The sequence below is a fragment of the Vespa crabro genome, chromosome 25 (assembly GCF_910589235.1).
Source record: "Vespa crabro chromosome 25, iyVesCrab1.2, whole genome shotgun sequence".
In the NCBI taxonomy this organism is placed as follows: domain Eukaryota; kingdom Metazoa; phylum Arthropoda; class Insecta; order Hymenoptera; family Vespidae; genus Vespa; species Vespa crabro.
The window spans coordinates 1,660,448-1,679,713 of record NC_060979.1 but is presented as its reverse complement, the minus strand read 5'-3'; the positions used below and the strand labels follow the sequence as shown (position 1 = coordinate 1,679,713).

At 24.9% G+C, this 19,266-nt stretch overlaps 1 protein-coding gene, 1 long non-coding RNA gene and 4 other non-coding genes across 6 annotated transcripts; 1 reads left to right on the top strand and 5 right to left on the bottom strand.

Moving 5' to 3' along the window:
- Positions 1 to 87: 87 nt before the first annotated feature.
- On the bottom strand, positions 88 to 207 carry LOC124432570. The gene has a single exon (XR_006944310.1). It is a non-coding gene; the product is annotated as a 5S ribosomal RNA (ribosomal RNA).
- Positions 208 to 8,223: 8,016 nt separating this feature from the next.
- LOC124432494 lies at positions 8,224 to 12,334 on the bottom strand. Its single transcript, XR_006944274.1, has 5 exons — positions 12,102 to 12,334; positions 11,694 to 11,902; positions 10,797 to 11,609; positions 9,612 to 9,878; positions 8,224 to 8,527 (listed from the first exon to the last, which is right to left on the bottom strand). It is a non-coding gene; the product is annotated as an uncharacterized LOC124432494 (long non-coding RNA).
- Positions 12,335 to 12,458: 124 nt separating this feature from the next.
- On the top strand, positions 12,459 to 17,877 carry LOC124432474 (odorant receptor 13a-like). Its single transcript, XM_046981456.1, has 6 exons — positions 12,459 to 13,065; positions 15,169 to 15,616; positions 16,149 to 16,434; positions 17,291 to 17,390; positions 17,454 to 17,564; positions 17,704 to 17,877. Exons 2-6 carry the CDS (start codon positions 15,217 to 15,219, stop codon positions 17,875 to 17,877), a joined length of 1,071 nt encoding a protein of 356 aa, XP_046837412.1. The 5' UTR covers positions 12,459 to 13,065; positions 15,169 to 15,216.
- On the bottom strand, positions 13,139 to 13,258 carry LOC124432593. The gene has a single exon (XR_006944331.1). It is a non-coding gene; the product is annotated as a 5S ribosomal RNA (ribosomal RNA).
- On the bottom strand, positions 13,558 to 13,677 carry LOC124432567. Its single transcript, XR_006944307.1, has one exon. It is a non-coding gene; the product is annotated as a 5S ribosomal RNA (ribosomal RNA).
- LOC124432569 lies at positions 13,992 to 14,111 on the bottom strand. The gene has a single exon (XR_006944309.1). It is a non-coding gene; the product is annotated as a 5S ribosomal RNA (ribosomal RNA).
- Positions 17,878 to 19,266: the final 1,389 nt, after the last annotated feature.

Below are 19,266 nucleotides of genomic sequence, written 5' to 3'. Positions count from 1 at the left end.
TACAATGAAGCATATCATTTTATTGTAGTTTTGGTTGTTTATAAAAAAAAAAAAAAAAAAAAAAATATAGAAAAGAAAGTAAAAAAATGTCAACAACACACGGTGTTCCCAGGCGGTCACCCATCCAAGTACTAACCGCGCCCAACGTTGCTTAACTTCAGTGATCGGACGAGAACTGGTGTTTTTCAACGTGGTATGATCGTTGACTTATGGATGTATTGATTTATATGATATTTCAGTATTTAAAAAAATTGATTTATTATAAATTATTTTTTATTCATATCAAGTACATTAAGTGGGTTAAATAATATGAAGTATATTATTTAAAAAAAAATATATATATAATTCCATTGCTACTTGTTACTGTCAGATACTAATTTGTGTTTTGCTATTTTATCATCAAGTGATATTATCGACGGTAAATATTTCTACCTTACTTACGTGAGTTATTAATAGAACTTTTATTCTACCATGGATCGATAGGCAATTGAATGTTACCGGCCGTTGTTGATAAGTTATCTAGTCGGTAATATATATTAATAATAATTATTATGATTAATATTTTGTACTAACTATCTAATTGTCATAATATTAGTATCTATTACTAATTTCTAAGTATCTAGATAACAATTTAATTAATATATAACACATTATTTACTGGATATAAAAGAAAGGTTCAATATATTATATATTTTTCAAAATAGTTGTTTAGCATTATGGTCATTCGTAAAAGTATACAATTTAAATAAATGTAATGTAATTTTTCGAATACATTTTTTCTTTTGAAATGAATTTTTTATACTGTTATGCATTTCATATTATTTTGTGTCCGTTAATATGATATATGAATGTTTACGTTTAGTGATATAGAAACTGATCTTCTTATTTGGTAATAATATATATGTTACTTATTTAATTTTTTATGATTTTTTGGATTGAAAATTTGATATTGATGTCATATATATTTTCGTAAGTCTTCTGTTTGTTTTGAATACTATTGTGAAAATTGTTGTCGATAATTTCATATTGTTTATTGAACACATGTATGCTTTCAAAACAGCGGCAATATGATCATATAAATTTCAATCTTTAAAATTACCTAAAACACTTAATTGTTTCGAATCAAATTTTACGAACATTTATATAAATTTTGAAGATGTTTTGTTTAAAATTTCAAAGTACTTGAACAATTATTTAATCATGGTAATCACATAATTTAATTTAATTTAATTTAATTTAATTTAATTTAATTTATTCTAATCGTAAAATTAGTTTTTTCGTTACTTTTTTTGTTTTGCATCATATCACAAAACCTAATCAATCGTCATTTATTCTTATTATTATTATCTATTCTTTTCCCTTTTTTTTCAGCTGGCAGATTTCTCTAATACAATAAAAGCGATAACAATCAACAAATGATTGCTTGATCTGACAGGATTTTGGCCGTTGGAAATTCGTGACAGTTTATTCATATTAATTTCAATTTCAATTTTGAATATTTTCGACGGTTTAAAATTTTGTATAATTTCGATGTTCAAAAGAATTAAAATCTATTATCTTCTTATCAATTTTACAGATACTGAATAAATCAATGGCATACTTATCATTTTTACGGACGGCTCTATAAGTGAAACTGTTTAATAATTAATCGTGAATAATAACTGTTGAAATATATCTGCTATTTCTGTACAAATGTTAAATAGATAGTTTGTAACGAATGCATACAATCACGTTATTTAGATTAATAAACATAAGGTTAACGTTGTGTCGGTATTTATCAAAATAATCATTCTGTTTATAAGTAAAAAAAAAAGAAAAAACAAATACGTAACACACTTTTCATCGTGACACAAATAACTTTATTGAAAATTGTATTTAAAGTTTTAATTCCATCATCTTCTGGAATTTTTCAGTCAAAACTTTATTATTCCAATTTTCAAAAATTTCTCATCCTTCTGTGAGAAGAATTGTTTAGATAATTTATGCAATTTTTCGAGTACTCGAAAGTTTTTCCATATAGAAAATATTATTAACATCGGAATAACGAAATTTTGGATCATTCCGATATTACAATTTTGTATTAATAATTCGATAAGTAATCGCAAAATTCTATTCTAATTCGGTTCTAATCGTATTCCATTTGTGAAATTTACAGAACTATAATCGATACTATTAAAACGTCTTCGTTGTGCTTAATTAATAAAAAAAATTTGCTACAATAAAATTTGTAAAATATATACATACATACTTTCTGCTTCGAATCGAAATGTAATTTACATTTTTTTTTTCTTCAAGCAAATTTTTGATTCCAGCAAAAGTGGTCACGTGACATAATACACCATTACTTTCTATCCATTATATTAAAAAGTATAGTATATTATTATTATTATTATTATTATTATTTTCGTTTAGAATTTAATTTTTTCTCCTTCGTATCTTCTTCGTATTTCCATTTTTCTTCTTTTTCTTTGTTTTTACTTTTATGAAAGAATTGGTTTTATTTTCTTCGTCAAAATAAAACAAAGTATATTGACACGACTCATCGTTAAATTTTTTTTCTTTATCTTTAGATTACACATACACGATACCTATCATAGAACTCGTGAGTGTTTTATATTATTTTTTTCGCTCCTATTTTTTCTTTTCGCTTTGTTCTTCGTTGAAATAACTTTTCTAACTTCTTCGTTGAAAACTTTCTTACGGTGTGTCATTAAAACTTTTTCCTTCTTGCTGACCTCATGTGTCATCATCATTTTACAAAAAAAAAAAACATTTTCCAACTACGAACTTTTAAATCATGAACGAACAGAATTATAAAATATTCGTGGGAGAACAGTCCTTCGTATCTCTCTCTCTCTCTCTCTCTCTCCTGTGTTTGCCTATTGTTTTATCTCTGTCTTTTTCTATATCTCTATCATCGTTTCTGTTTATCTATCTCTTTCATGTCCTTGTCTCAATCTATCTGTCTCAGTCAGTCTGAATCTCTCTCTCTCCTCTCTCTCTCTCTCTCTTTCTATCTCTCTCCCTTTCTTTCTTTCTTTCGATCACTTCGATTACTTGGTTACAATCGATTGCAATTCGTAAAAAAGTCATTGCAACTATTACTATCAGTCACGAGCGATCCTCTTACGTAGGAACATTAAACAGACTTATCATGAAAGTAAGATATGAAAATTGAATACTTTTTTTTCTTCTTTTACTTCCAAATTAGCATTTTAAAGAGAAGTGTAATTAAATGAGACATTTGTTTTAACTTTAACTTTTCTTTTCCCTTTTTGTGTGTGTGTGTGTGTTTTTTTTTTGTTTTTTCTTTTTTTGTCTTTATTAAATAATTAATTAATTCGACACTGAATAATTAAAACTCAATCTTAATGCCTTATTTTTTCTTTTCTTTTCTTTTCTTTTTTGCTTTTTTTGATCTTATTCTATACGTTCGATTAAAAAAGAAAAAGAAAAAAAAGGAAAACAAAAAGAAAGTTACTTAGCTATCGACAGTGTTCGCATAGTAAATTCTATTTTCTAAAATACTTTTTTTCTAATCTATTGATATTTTTATTATGACATTACTATTCTCCTATTCTATTTCTATTCTCATTTTTTATTTATATTTATATTTTTCTATTTTCTATTTTCTTTTACTCACTCTATTGCACTCATCATTGTTTCAATCCACATTCGTGAATATAAAAAAATTTTTGCTTATTGATTATTCAAAATCACTTCTTACAATAAATACAAAAAATATATTTCTCGTATGTATGCAGGTTTTTTTTTTGTAGACCAATTTTTGTAAAAAATCTTCTTGTAATCGAGAAGAAAAATAATTTGAAAAAATAATGAAGAAAGATTTTATTTTAGTAAATTAATTTTTTTAATCTTTTCTTCAAAAAATATCATTCGATTGTATTTCATTTTAATATTTCTTTTCTTTTTTTTTTTTTTTTTTTTTTTTTTTTTAAATTACATTATATAAATATATTTTATTTCGATAATTCTATTTAATAGATATTATTAAAAGTAAGATACGAAAATTTAATTTCTTTTTCTTTTCTATTCTTTTTTATTAATTAATTCGACACGGTAATTAAAATTCTGTTATATATCTTGTTTAATTACTATGTTCCTTTTTTTTTTTTTTTTTAATCTTATTCTTTACGTTCGTTTAAGAAGGAAAAAATAATTATTTATTATTAAAAATTACTTAAAATTACTTACTTTCCGACAGATTTTATACAGTAAATTATTTTCTTTCAATTATTTCTTTCATTTTGTAAATTTTTCTTATCTCATTACTCCTTTTCTTTACTTTTATGACAATTATCATCAATATTGTTTTTTTTTCTTTTTTTTTTTTATTAATTTTTCAAAACATCCCACAATAGTTATAAAAATATTTTTCTATCTGTATGTATATATGTGGATTTTTTTAAAAATCGATTTTTATAAAAAAAAATATTCTCGTAATTGTTAAGAAAGAAAATTTACAAAAAATAATAGAGAAAGCTCTTACTCGGGTAAATTTTTTTGTTCAACTTTCTCTTTCCAAAGAACCATTCAATTACATTTTCTTTTCTTTTCTTTTTTTTTTTCTTTTTCGTTAACTTAAAATTGTACAAACATTTTATTCAGATAACATATTATTTCATCATATTCATTTAATTTTATTTAATCGCACAATTGGCATGAAAATTGCAATTTGAACTTTAAATAAATGTTTGACAGGCTTTATGCCTGGATCATTACTCATTTAGTATTATTTTACCCACATAATATTATCTAGATAAATTTATCTTATTTACATAAGTTACATCATATTTAAATATGATTCGTTTTTCTTAATTAATTTATATTAATAATTAATATATAAATTTTATATCTAAATTAAATCCCTTGTTTATCATTATAAAGATCATTCTATTAAATTAGGATAAATAATTGTCATGGAATTAAAAATTAAACAAAACATCTTTACAAATGTTTGACATAATCGTTCAATAAGAATTTCAATGGAATCAGTTTGATACAATTTAATTAATTTTTTTAAATAAAAAATTTGTCTTTCAAGACGGTTCACTATTTTTCATTGACTTCAGGTGTGAACAAAATATAAACTACAAATATAAGCGATATTGTATCTAAATACATAACAATTGGTTTCATATGAATTAGAGTAAGTAGTGTTAGTAAGGCTGTGAAATCATACTTTTCAGACTTTTATATGTATATTTTTTTTTGGATTTGTTAATATGCCTCTCGCAATGATTCGTCCTAGATACAAAATCAATTTTTTCATCGACAGACACACTTGTTTCACGATCAATGGATAAACAATAATAAATATAATTAATAATAATATAAGAATAATAAATATAAATAACGTATAATAATTTCTATATAAATTTGTGACAAAGAAACAAAATTTTGTCGAATGTTTTATCAAAAATAATTAGTAAATATTTATTGTAGTATATATACATACACACACACACACACACACATATATATATATATATATATATATATATATATATATATGCATTTGTCATTGAACAAAATTAAACCGTTTCTCTGTTCTATCATAGCATAGATCACCATGAAATTCACGTCAGCTAATCAAAGGAAGAAATAAATATAAGAGATTAAGTAGTAACATTTCATTGAATTATTAAAATAAGAAGAAAAAGTACAAATTCATTCATTATTTTCATTTACATCGATATTTTCTTTCCCGACACAATCATGATTTTACAATAAAAATATTATTAAAAAAAAAAAAAAAAAAAAAAAAAAAAAAAAAGAAATCTTGATAATGCTACCGTCACGAATGATTCGAATTTTGTTTATGTGACAAAGACGCTTTTGATATATTTTTTAAGTTCACTCGTTCATCGACCTTTCACCTCTCTCTCTCTCTCTCTCTCTCTCTCTCTCTCTCTCTCTCTCTCTCTCTCTCTCTTTTCTGAATACAAATGATCTCTTGTTGTCACTTGCAAGTAAGCAAGCAGGAAAATCAAAGGTAATCATTTTCTTTTTAAACAAATTTATCTAACTAGCATACTATGCTGTGTTAACTTCAATATCTTCGATTAAAGTTCCAATGGCCAGTGACAAAGAGTGACCTTGTTCAATTTTCTTCGTTTCAAAAAATAATTAAAAATTTTTTCTTTTTTTTTTTTTTTTTTTTTTTAATTCTTTTTATTTTATCCTTTCTGTTCACGATTAAGTGATATCGACGACCTGAAAAATATTTAAAAAAAAAAAAAAAAAAAAAAAAAAAAAAAATATTTTTAATATTTAAAAATATTAAAAAGAAAATATAAAAAAAAAAATATTAAAAAAAAAGAAAATATTTTTCATATTTCAAAAAAATATAAAAAAAAAAAGAAAATATTTCAAATAGAAATACCTGTTAAATGTTCGTAAATCTTTCAAATGTCGTGTCAATGACGAAATTGAAATGAGATTCTTATACGAGATCACGAATTTTGATCAGAAAATTTCTCACATAAGTTAACGTTTCACTCGTTATCTTAACGTTGCCTTTTTTCTTTTTTAATTTTTTTTTTCTTCTTTTCTCTTTTTTTTTTTTTTTTTGATGTATTCGGTACTTCCATTCGAAAAGTTTGAAATTATTTAAATAAATGCGAGCATTATTAACTTAAAATTTTAAACTTAACTTACAATAGACCAAGGATATCGTTAAAAGCTTCGTGTCTTTTATTTCCTAGACGATATTTTTAAAATTTTAACAATTCTAACACACGAATTAGGAAATCGTTCGTTCCATAATATAATCAAATCATCATTTTTAACACTTTCTATCCAATATCGTCAAATCTTTTAATAAATGTTCAACTGGTACATCCATTATTATTATCATTTATCATATGATTATTCAAAATTAATATTACCATGATCATTCTTCGATTATACCTGTTAATTGCTTCAACTTTATTAAATCCATTAGAATTAATTAGAATTAATTATTCCTTTGTTCCCTCTCTCTCTCTTTTCTTTAAAATAGGCTTGTAATTTTGTAATCTTTTATATAATCGACTAATAATCTTTCAATGAATCGTATCAATCGATTTAATTGAAAATATTTTTCTGATCCGATTTCTTTCTTCATAAGAGTTATAATACTTCGGACGTTTCAAACTTCATTATTTTGAGAGTTTATTATTAATGAGTAATTCGTTTCACATTGCCATAGTTTTCTTTTGTTTCCGTTTTTTTTTTTTTCCCCCAGAAATCAAACGCAAAAACTACTCTTTTTTTCTTTTGTTTTTGTTCTAAACAAAATCATCATTTCGAGCTAAGTCAAGCATTAATAAACGCTACGATATATTTCAATTGTTTTGAACGAAATTTCAATAACAGATGAGTTTTTGTCCCGTACCATATTATCTTCACATCATTGTTCTACAAAGTATCACGTATATCAACAAACATCAACGTATGACATTCTAACTTGATCGTATTTAGAATTTATAATTAAATTCTAAACTAAGAATACTAATCGTTTGGATAATAATGTATATAATAATATATATCCTCTATAATAATATATCCTCTTGTTGTCACGATAGAATAAATAAGATTTTGAAAAAGTTTTGTAGTTTTACAAACGAAACTTTCTATGATCTCTCTATTCTCTTCAATATGTTTTGTATACAAAACTATTGTTCTTCTTATAGATATATTCAAGGACATTAACAATGAGAGACAAGGACACTTAAAGATATATATATATATATATATATATATATATATATATATATATATTTAAAAATAGAAATAATAATGGGACAAGGACATATACATATACGTATGTAATTAATTATCGCATACGTATGAGTATCTTATGATTTCATGTTAAATAATATGTCATCAAAAGGATTCACATTTCATGGTATTATATTATTTTCAATTTAAACAAAATATATAGGATATTTTTAAAACAAAACGTCCATTATTTATATAAAACAATAAAAATACAATTGATTGTATTTTTACAATCTATATGATAACACATTATATTTAAATCAAAGATCATTATTAATAATAAAATATCATTACGTAATATATATGGTCAATAAATAAATTAATATCAATATTTATAATAAATCACGACGCAATTTGAGCATGATAATTAATTATTTATATTGATCATTTATATCACTATATAATATATTTTATTATAGATACTAATCAAAATATTCATTCATTCACAACTTGTTTCTATATTTATTCTCTATCTCTTTCTTTTTCTCAGCATATCTTTGTATACTTTATTCTTTCACATTCATTTCTTTCTTTTCATTTCATTTTCATTCCACATTATCGTCAACTTCGAAGTTTCATTTCAAAAGATATCACGTATACACATACAAATATGTATTTAAAGGACAAACTTCGTATGAATAGTTTTGACATTTTTTTGAATAAATTTATTGCACCTTTAAAAATGTTAATAATTGTAATCGATATTAATTATTTTATGATTGAATTACACAATCACCGTGACCTGAAAAACAATGAAAACATTTTGTATAAGTGATGACCTATCGGTCATTGAGATATCAACATTTAATAAGCTACAATCGCCTTCTATCATGATTATGTGATATTGGAATTTTAATTCCTTTTTTCTCAGTATAGAAAAAAACTGAAAAAACGTCCATTGAAATAGCTATTAATTTTCTCAGCCAGGTATACGTAATTACTTAGATACGTATCATAAATACATAATTATTTCAAGGAAAACAACTTTCTGTTACTTTTTGTATGTTACTTGTGCATGTCCAACGTTAACAAGATCAAAATAATTTATTTATTAATTTTTTTCTTCTTATAACTTTGAAATACTAAATAATAAATATTAAATCTTTGTTGATTATAAAAATATATATGCAATCAAATTCTGATCAAAATAATGAGATCAGTATGCTAAAATATCCTACATTGTTATACATTAATTATGATTCTATACAACATATAAGTCAATTGTATTTCTTTCTTGATCTTTAATCTGAGATTTTAATAATATATATATATCAAAAATATGATATAAATTAAGTTACAATATTTTATCTCTTCTTTTAAAATTTAGTCTAACTATAAGTACAAGTTTATTTATATTTAAACCGTTTAACGATTACATATTATATACATATATAATTTATATATATATATATATATATATATATATATATATATATATAAATTAAATCGTTAAGCATTTTGTAATTTGTACTATTATGTATACAGTAACATAAATACATTATTTAGCTACTTTAGGATGTTTATTCTTGATCAAATAAATATAAATTAAAATGAAAATAAAGATAAAAGTAATATAAGTTGTCATTTAAAAAAGATAAAAATGTTTTGAAATAAATATCACATATATCAATTTTCAAGACTCAAAATCTAATGTCTGATTTAATATCACACTTCAAATATTATAAACTTTTTTCTATAAAACTAATGGTAGTATATTTGACTCATACTTTTTTGCCCATCAAAATGAAGTATATATTATAAGAAAATAGGAAATCTCTAAGTTAAATTAGGATGAAATAATAATACAGAAATAGTAAATAACTCACTGAATCTTTCATGAGTTCCTTGCGTTAAAACGTTCTAACCTCTTTTCAGCGTATCAAAAGATAAATGTGATGGATATTAGGACATTTTTTCACAAAATTTCTCAATCAAATAATTTTCCTAAAAGATTTTGTTCGTTTGATTATGAATATAGTTTTCACCATAATAAAACTCTTGAACGGATGCGAGATTGTTGATATTTTCAAAGGCTTCTTCTTGTTCGTTCTCTTTCAATGACACATCCATCGTTGCTATTTTCCAAAATCAATCTGTAAACGTAAACATAAATATAGAAACATTCTCCACTTCTCTATCGTATTCATTAATTTTGATATTTTCTTTATTTTTCTACTTCACGTTTCTTTTTTTTTTTTTTTTCTTTTTTTTCTTTTTTTTTTTATAACTATCCGTGCATAGATATTAGATTGATTATATAGTCATAGTAATAAAATAATATTTTTCTAAATAATATGTTTTGGATATGTATCTTTATCAGATACTGTTATTATAGAAAATTATATCAAAAAATGCAATTCTAATACTGAAATTTATTACAATTACAATTATGATTTGTCATTATTTGCTTACATTAATCACTCAGTCTAAACATACATATATATGTATATATATGTATACTCTATATATATATATATATATATATATATACATACTTTAGAGTATCCAAATGTATAAAAAATAATAGCAGTAGGAAATAGAAAATGATAAGGAGTATAATAAATGACCTATCTTAATAATTAAATTAAAAAGTAATAAAGTAAATAATTAAATTCATTCACTTCATGGTTTTTTTTCTTTTTTTTTTTTTTTTTTTTTTTTTTGTAAAGAACTGTTGAATCTAACTTAATGAAACTTTCACAGAATACTTATATATACTTCATGAATTTACTATTTCACTTTCATTGAATTACATGTAATAAGAATTAAAATAAAATCCTTCTTTTGTTATATTTTTTTATACTTCGTCATTTTCAATATTTTTGTATTTATTTCATATTTTATATCTCTATGATTTTAAAAACTTAATATCAAAAGAATGTTATAAATGAATTATAGAAAAAGTTAAGAGTGAATTTTAAATAGTTCTTGATGAAAAACAAACATTTGTCCAAACGAATAAAGTAAGTTTTAGTAATTATGATTAAAAAGTAATTTGAATGAAAGCTTACTTGTTCATAAAAATACCAATTAGTACCATCCATTGGTGTAATGTTAATACTTCTGTCTTATCCAAATGAATTTTCTTTCATCATTACAAAGATATTGTCTTTAGACAATATTTAGACTTGTACTTCTGCTTTATCAGTTTGCTTCTTATCCAGGTTTTTCAGTATAGCTTGTTTTATCTTCTAGCTCTTCCATTCTGCTTGCATTATCAACATTAAATATGACCATAGCAATCACATATATCAAGCTTCAATGTATGGGTCTATACAAATACATTTTTTGATACTTTTTTTCATGCAATGTCATTGAATGATTAATTTATATTATGTTTATTCTATGAGACATTTCTTCACTAGATCAGGATTTGTCAAATCTTTGCTTTTCAGTCAAGTAAAGAATTCTTATAGATAAAGCTCTGCTCTAGCCATTTCATAATTATATCAAAGAAAAATTTTGATACAGCTAGTAATCAATCTGATATTATATACAAGATTGTTGTACATACAACTTTTTTTTTTTTATAACATCTAAGTTATATGCATTGTATCTTCTAGTTTGACCATAATATTCTGAAAGTTAATCAATGATATTGTTTAGAGAGACAATTCTTGAAAGTCTTAATGTCAAAAAAAGTGAAATCTCAAACAGCTCCTTCCTTGATCTAAGTCATATTTCCATTCAATTCATTATCCTTGTAATTATTCCATGTAAAACATTGTTTATGACTTTTACAATTTCTACAAGAAATTATTGAACTTTAGAAACTAACTCATTTCTTTTAGTGATATCTTCAATTAATGTTTATTCTCCCTCCACTGAAAATTGCATATTATAAAATCATTAAATACCAAATTAAGAATACTAGAACCTGTAATTATATTAATATCTTTATCGCTTACATTATCTTATTTGAATACACTTCATCAGATTTTACAAGCCTTGTTTTTTAGAAACATGAAAGAGCAGACATTTTTATCGTTGATGTATTCAGTAATACTATTAATCCTAACCTCTTTTGCAACATTTGAAATAATAGAATAAGTTCTGTAGAACAGATTTCCGTACATTTTTTTTTTTTTTTTTTTTTACTTAAACATTCCTTTAGCTCCTATAATAGTGAAATGTAATAAGTAATAAGTACTCGAAACATAACCAAGTTGTAATGGGAAAAAATTGTATTCACATTATAAACTAAAAGAACGTCGCTGTCTCGATCGTCAATTAAATTATAAAAAAATAAATAGGTAAGACAAAACCGAAATAAAAATTGGAAGGATATAATTTTTATAATAAAAAATCAAGCTTACCTTATTCAATGGAATCATATAACCTTTTTCTATGCGCAATCGATGTAAATTCAATGATATAGAAATAAAGGTCCATTTGATCTATAATTTAATGAGAAAATCGTTTTCACAATATGAAAGCATAGGTGAAGTACTAACGTTAATCAAGAATATTTTCTAATAATTGTAGCGTAGCAGAGTGTTAATGCGTCATTAATGTAAACGATGCCAACAGAGAGCACTCCGATACGCGGCTGATCAATCATTGGGCGATAAAGCGACCAATGAGAACGCTTCATATGACGTGCTTCTAATCGAGAGACGAAAGAAGACCATCGAAATAATCGCTCATTTACGATCTGTCCGCGATAGCGATAGGACGTAATTAATAGAGATACGTACTTACGAAGAAAGACGTAGAGTATATATATATATATATATATATATGGATGTATTGCGCAATTTTATATTCAATCTAAGGAGATAAAGTAGATCATTAAAAATCATTTTATATAAATTGTATAAATTGAAATCAAACGTTTAAGGGGTATAAACGATAAAGAACAATTTAAAAAGAAAGAAAAATAAACCATACGTGAGAATTATTTCAACTAGTCGAACATGTCTTTCTTTTTTCGAAAAAATTAAAAAAAATTGAAGATCTTTAGTCTTAGCTGGGAATATTATACGACTACAAAATCGTGCGACAAAACGAAGAGGATGTTTTACGGTCGATATTATTTGCGAACGATTAATCTTTCATAAGTCATTAGTCTTGACCTAACGCAATGACGATACGTACACGGTGATGGACACTATCTATGCACATATAAACAATAAAATAAAACGATTTATATTAACGTATTACGTTATCAAAAATCAACAAAGGGAACTACTAAGAGCAAAGTATAGAATTTAGTTTCTTCGCTTCATGAGGAAATAAGATTGCGTTCAACAGGGAGCTTGGATTTGGTGCACCTCAGTGGTAAGGTAAATACGATAACGCACATTATTTCATCGCGGTTTTAATTTATAAAAAGAAAAAGAAAGTAAAAAAATGTCAACAACACACGGTGTTCCCAAGCGGTCACCCATCCAAGTACTAACCGTGCCCAACGTTGCTTAACTTCAGTGATCGGACGAGAACTGGTGCTTTACAACGCGGTATGATCGTTGACTTACCAATTTTATTTTTTTATTCGTTATTTTTGTTTATATAAAAATTGATTTATTATAAAGTATTTTTCATTTGTACTAAAACTATTAAGTGTATTAAGTAACATGGATTATATGATTTAAAAATTATATATAAGTTCTTTTAGTTTCTTCGCTTTGTGAGGAAGTAAGATTGCGATCGACGAAACAGGCAGCTTAGATTCGGTGCAGATGAGTAGAAGTGATGTACAATGACGCATATCATTTTCTTTTATTTTAGGTTGTTTATAAAAAAAAAAAAACAAAGAAAAAGTAAAAAAAATGTCAACAACACACGGTGTTCCCAAGCGGTCACCCATCCAAGTACTAACCGTGCCCAACGTTGCTTAACTTCAGTGATCGGACGAGAACTGGTGTTTTTCAACGCGGTATGGTCGTTGACTGATCAATTATCTCATTTTATACGTATTTTTGGTTTAAAAAATTGATTTATTCTAAAGTATATTTCATGTGTACAAAGTATATTAAGTCAGTTAAGTAAAGTGTAATGTACCATATAAAAAAAAGGAGTACATACAAAATTCTTTAGTTTCTTCGCTTTGTTGGGAAGTAAGATTCCGATCAATGAAACAGGCAGTTTAGATTCGGTGCAGATAAGTAGAAGTGACGTACAATGAAGCATATCATTTTATTGTAGTTTTGGTTGTTTATAAAAAAAAAAAAAAAAAAAAAAAAATAGAAAAGGAAGTAAAAAAATGTCAACAACACACGGTGTTCCCAGGCGGTCACCCATCCAAGTACTAACCGCGCCCAACGTTGCTTAACTTCAGTGATCGGACGAGAACTGGTGTTTTTCAACGTGGTATGATCGTTGACTTATGGATGTATTGATTTATATGATATTTCAGTATTAAAAAAATTGATTTATTATAAATTATTTTTTATTCATATCAAGTACATTAAGTGGGTTAAATAATATGAAGTATATTATTTAAAAAAAAATATATATATAATTCCATTGCTACTTGTTACTGTCAGATACTAATTTGTGTTTTGCTATTTTATCATCAAGTGATATTATCGACGGTAAATATTTCTACCTTACTTACGTGAGTTATTAATAGAACTTTTATTATACCATGGATCGATAGGTAATTGAATGTTACCGGCCGTTGTTGATAAGTTATCTACTCGGTAATATATATTAATAATAATTATTATGATTAATATTTAGTACTAACTATCTAATTGTCATAATATGGTCATTCGTAAACGTATACAATTTAAATAAATGTAATGTAATTTTTCGAATACATTTTTTCTTTTGAAATGAATTTTTTATACTGTTATGCATTTCATATTATTTTGTGTTCGTTAATATGATATATGAATGGTTACGTTTAGTGATATAGAAACTGATCTTCTTATTTGGTAATAATATGTATGTTACTTATTTAATTTTTTATGATTTTTTGGATTGAAAATTTGATATTGATGTCATATATATTTTCGTAAGTCTTCTATTTGTTTTGAATACTATTGTGAAAATTGTTGTCGATAATTTCATATTGTTTATTGAACACATGTATGCTTTCAAAACAGCGGCAATATGATCATATAAATTTCAATCTTTAAAATTACCTAAAACACTTAATTGTTTCGAATCAAATTTTACGAACATTTATATAAATTTTGAAGATGTTTTGTTTAAAATTTCAAAGTACTTGAACAATTATTTAATCATGGTAATCACATAATTTAATTTAATTTAATTTAATTTAATTTAATTTATTCTAATCGTAAAATTAGTTTTTTCGTTACTTTTTTTGTTTTGCATCATATCACAAAACCTAATCAATCGTCATTTATTCTTATTATTATTATCTATTCTTTTCCCTTTTTTTGTTTCTTTTTTGTTTTTGTTTTTTTTCAGGTGGCAGATTTCTCTAATACAGTAAAAGCGATAACAATCAGCAAACAAATGTTATGTCTGACAGGACTTTGGCCATTGAAAATACGTGACAGTTTATTTATATCGTTTGTAATTTATGGCTATACCCTCTTTTTATTGGGATTATTAGATCTGTATAATTACATTAATAATTTTCGTTACGTTTTGGATAACATAATGGAGAACATTTTGATATTAATTACGATGACACAAGTTTCAATGTTACGAATAAAGTGTCGTATGTTGTCACAATTTCTTATAGAAACCAAAGTGGATTATACAGCTGATAATTATAAAAACGACGATGAGAGATTGATTTTTTTTAAATATAACAATCTTTCTTATAGATACGTCATCGCTTTGTGTACTTTGTCGGTGTTCTTACTTCTTCTTTATTATTTTAAATCTATCATACCGAATATAATATTGGGTAATAATCTTGATAATTAGAGTTTCAATATTACTATGGTCTCGAAATTATAATTAGTTAATTAAATGCATTCATTTTTATTCAAACGATAAAAAATAAAAAAATAAAAGAGTAAAGAAATCCAAAAAAATCAAAGAAATGAGAAAAAATCAAAAAATAGTTTACACGTATAACTATATATATATATAATCTATCTATATATAACTATATATAATCATAATTATATATATATATGTATGGGCAGATATGTATTAGTAAATATATTGGCGGTAAATATGAATTGTCATTGGTTTTTAACCAATTAAATTAGATTAATTTTTATTCTTTTCTTGAGTTACTTATCATTAAGCAAATTACGAATTTATTTCGTGATTTTTATTTAAATATATATATATATATATATATATATATATATATATATATATATATATATATTCTTTTTTTTTCTGATCAAATGATAAAAATATGAGGCATAAAGAATAATTTTTATTGACGAATAATTTTATTGAATTCTAATTATCTTTCAACGCAGTTATGACAAATTCTACAGCGGAATATAAATTGCCATATAAAGTAAAGCCATTGTTGAAGCCGTACGATGCAAAAAGTTATGCGTTTGGTTGTATACACGAATTTTTACGTGTAATATTGATATTATCTGGTTACGTCGGAACTGATTGTTTGTTGGTTTGTATTGGTTTTCATTTAACCGGTCAATTGGCCTTACTCAAGTTCAGAATGAAGGATATTCCAATTGATACCGATGGTTCTCGACGGAGAATTCAAAAAATTATTCGACGACATCAACACTTGATAAGGTGACGTCACTTTTCTAATTAAATCATCTAATTCTTAAAGGAACGTCTATTGAATGAAATCTTTTTTTTTTTTTTTTTTTTTCTTTTTAAACGATTCAAATGCGTTGATCGATACGACTTATGAGACGCCGATTGTTTTAATATTCTTAGGATATGAATTTTTTTGATAATTTTTTGTTCTTTTTTCTTAAAAATTTGCTAAAATTTCGTTACGACAAAATAGTTTTGTTTCCTAATGGGAATTGTTTATAACAAATTTCTAATGTTGATTTTCTTTAATTAGATTGTAAACGTTTTAATTGCAAGAAAAATTTCAATGATTATGATTTTTGTCGTAGACTTATGCGAAAGAGTCCAAAAATTTTTTCAACGATGCCATATTTGCTCTAACATTCAAAATGAAACAAATATATTTTATGTCTTAATTAATATAAATTTAATATAATTTCATTGTGTGTATAAAAATATATCTTTTTTTTTCTTTTTTATATCAATTTAGTTTTTTATCACGAAAAATAAAATTCAAGACGGTCGTTTTAACTCGTTAAAGTCACTTTTTAGTCAGATTATTTTAGATTTAAAATCGAATGAAGTTTTGTTCGAATACGTTACTACGATTACAACGAATTATTAAGATTTGATTTTTCGGTAGAAAAATTTCGAAATGATTGTTTTAACCCTTGAAGAAATTTTTCCTTGGCAAAAATAAAAATAACATAAGTTTCATACATTTTTAATATCAATTAATATAACTTGAAGGAAGAAAAAATTTTTTGTTTCTTTTAGTATGAGAAAGATGTCATTATGAAAAAAAAAAAAAAAAAAAAATAATTTATCTTCTTCGTATCTGTTTCAGATTAGCGAATATATTAGAGGATAGTTGTAACATCTTCATTGGTCAAAAATTATTAGGGATAATGATTCAAATTTGTATATCCGGTTATCAAATGCTCACCGTACGTATACGTTATACTAATCGAAATACATTCATTTCTAATATAAAATTATTTATTATTTAGAGTTTAGCTTTCGTCGAAGCAGCAGGTATATTAACATTTATTTCATATGAATGTCTTTTGCTGAGTACATTGTTCACTTATTGTTACATCGGTGAATGTCTGATACAGGAAGTAATTAATAAAATTCTTATTTAATTGCAATTCAATCAGAAAATTGATTCAATCGTGTTCATTGATACGATTTTGTTTTTTTTCTCATTTTCTTTTTAATATTTTTTCTTTTTTTTTTTTTTTTCTTTCTTTAATCCAGAGTACGAGCATCTGTGAAGCGCTCTATTTTTGCGACTGGTACGAGCTATCGATAATCGATATGAAATCGATTTGCATTTGCATGATGCGCTCTAGGAATCCATTGCAATTGACAGGAGCAAAATTTAACGTTCTGTCTTTACGCACTTTTATCGGAGTGAGTCATTATTGTTGATATTTTTTCTTCTTCTTCTTTTCGTCTTCTGTTTTTTTTTCTTTTTCTTTTTCTTATTTTTTTTTTTCTTTTTTTAATCATTCGAACCACGTAAGATCTTTCTTCTTTTTATTTTTAAATTATTATTCTTTAACACTAGAAAGACCGAAACTTAGTATATATCTATATTGCCCAAAAGCAGTCAAAATGACAGTATTGTGAACGAATAATTAATGTGTTTTGAAATTTGTTTAAAATTTCTTTTTAATATTTTTTATATTATTTACAATAATATAACAAGTTATTAGTAAATATTTAACAATAAAAAAAATTTACTTCACTTGGAAAAAAAAAAGTAATTTATGCATTATTATTTGTACATTTTATGCAAATGAAAGTGGAAATCTTTTTACGTGTACATCTTTCGCAAACATACCTTTGACATTTTTCACATATATTATTTGTTTTGTTGTTGCGGCAAAGTCGTACTTGTCAAATTTTGCGTTTCTTAGAATGGGTTGCATTTGATGTTGTTGCAGTTGATCTTTGTGGGTCTTCATGTTCTGATGACGTTTTCTGTCTTGTATCTCTGTATTCGGTGGAAAGCTGTTCTGCTAATTGAAACAAGAACTCTTTTCGTTGTATTTGTATTCCTGTCGTTTCTTTGTAAAGGATCCAAGCATTTATAGCAACCAAATCTAAAATATTGAAAAATATTTGGATGGGTCATCTACGAGAACTACCTTTTAATGTATATTTTCTGGCCATTTGATTCACCATATCAATTACAAATTTTGTGCTGTTATAAAATTGAATAGATTCCGGTAACATTTTTTTTATTACTTTTATCAATTTTTACAAATTTATGTTTAGAACTTAGAACAGCTACTCTTTTATTTGATTTGCTTTTATATATTGTAAGAACACAATTCTCTGATTTATATACCATAGTGGAAAAACGAGGCATATTATCCTTCGTTTGTTTGGCTACTTTGGGTAGTTACCAAAAGTTATATCACATTCGTCAATTTTTGATCACACAGTACCATCGGCAGCTGTTTCGGTCTCCTGAAAGATATTTTCAGTTTCTTCATCAGAGTCTGAACTATTTAGCACTCTACATCTTTTCCTGGGCATATTGATGACACTTTAATTTTCATCATTGGTGATCGACTCTTCATCGTTATCTTCAGTGTCAGATGTTTCACTTTGAATATAATCCGTTTCATCTTCAGATGATAGTTCAGAATTTGTTGCATCTGATTCTATATCGGAGCACTCTTCACTTATGTTCGTTAGCTTTTCCAATAACTCACATCTATTCTCCATTTCTCTCATGAATTTAAGGTGCAAAAGAAATAAAATAAACAACTTGTTAGAACAAGTATCACTGTATAAAGATTCGAATAA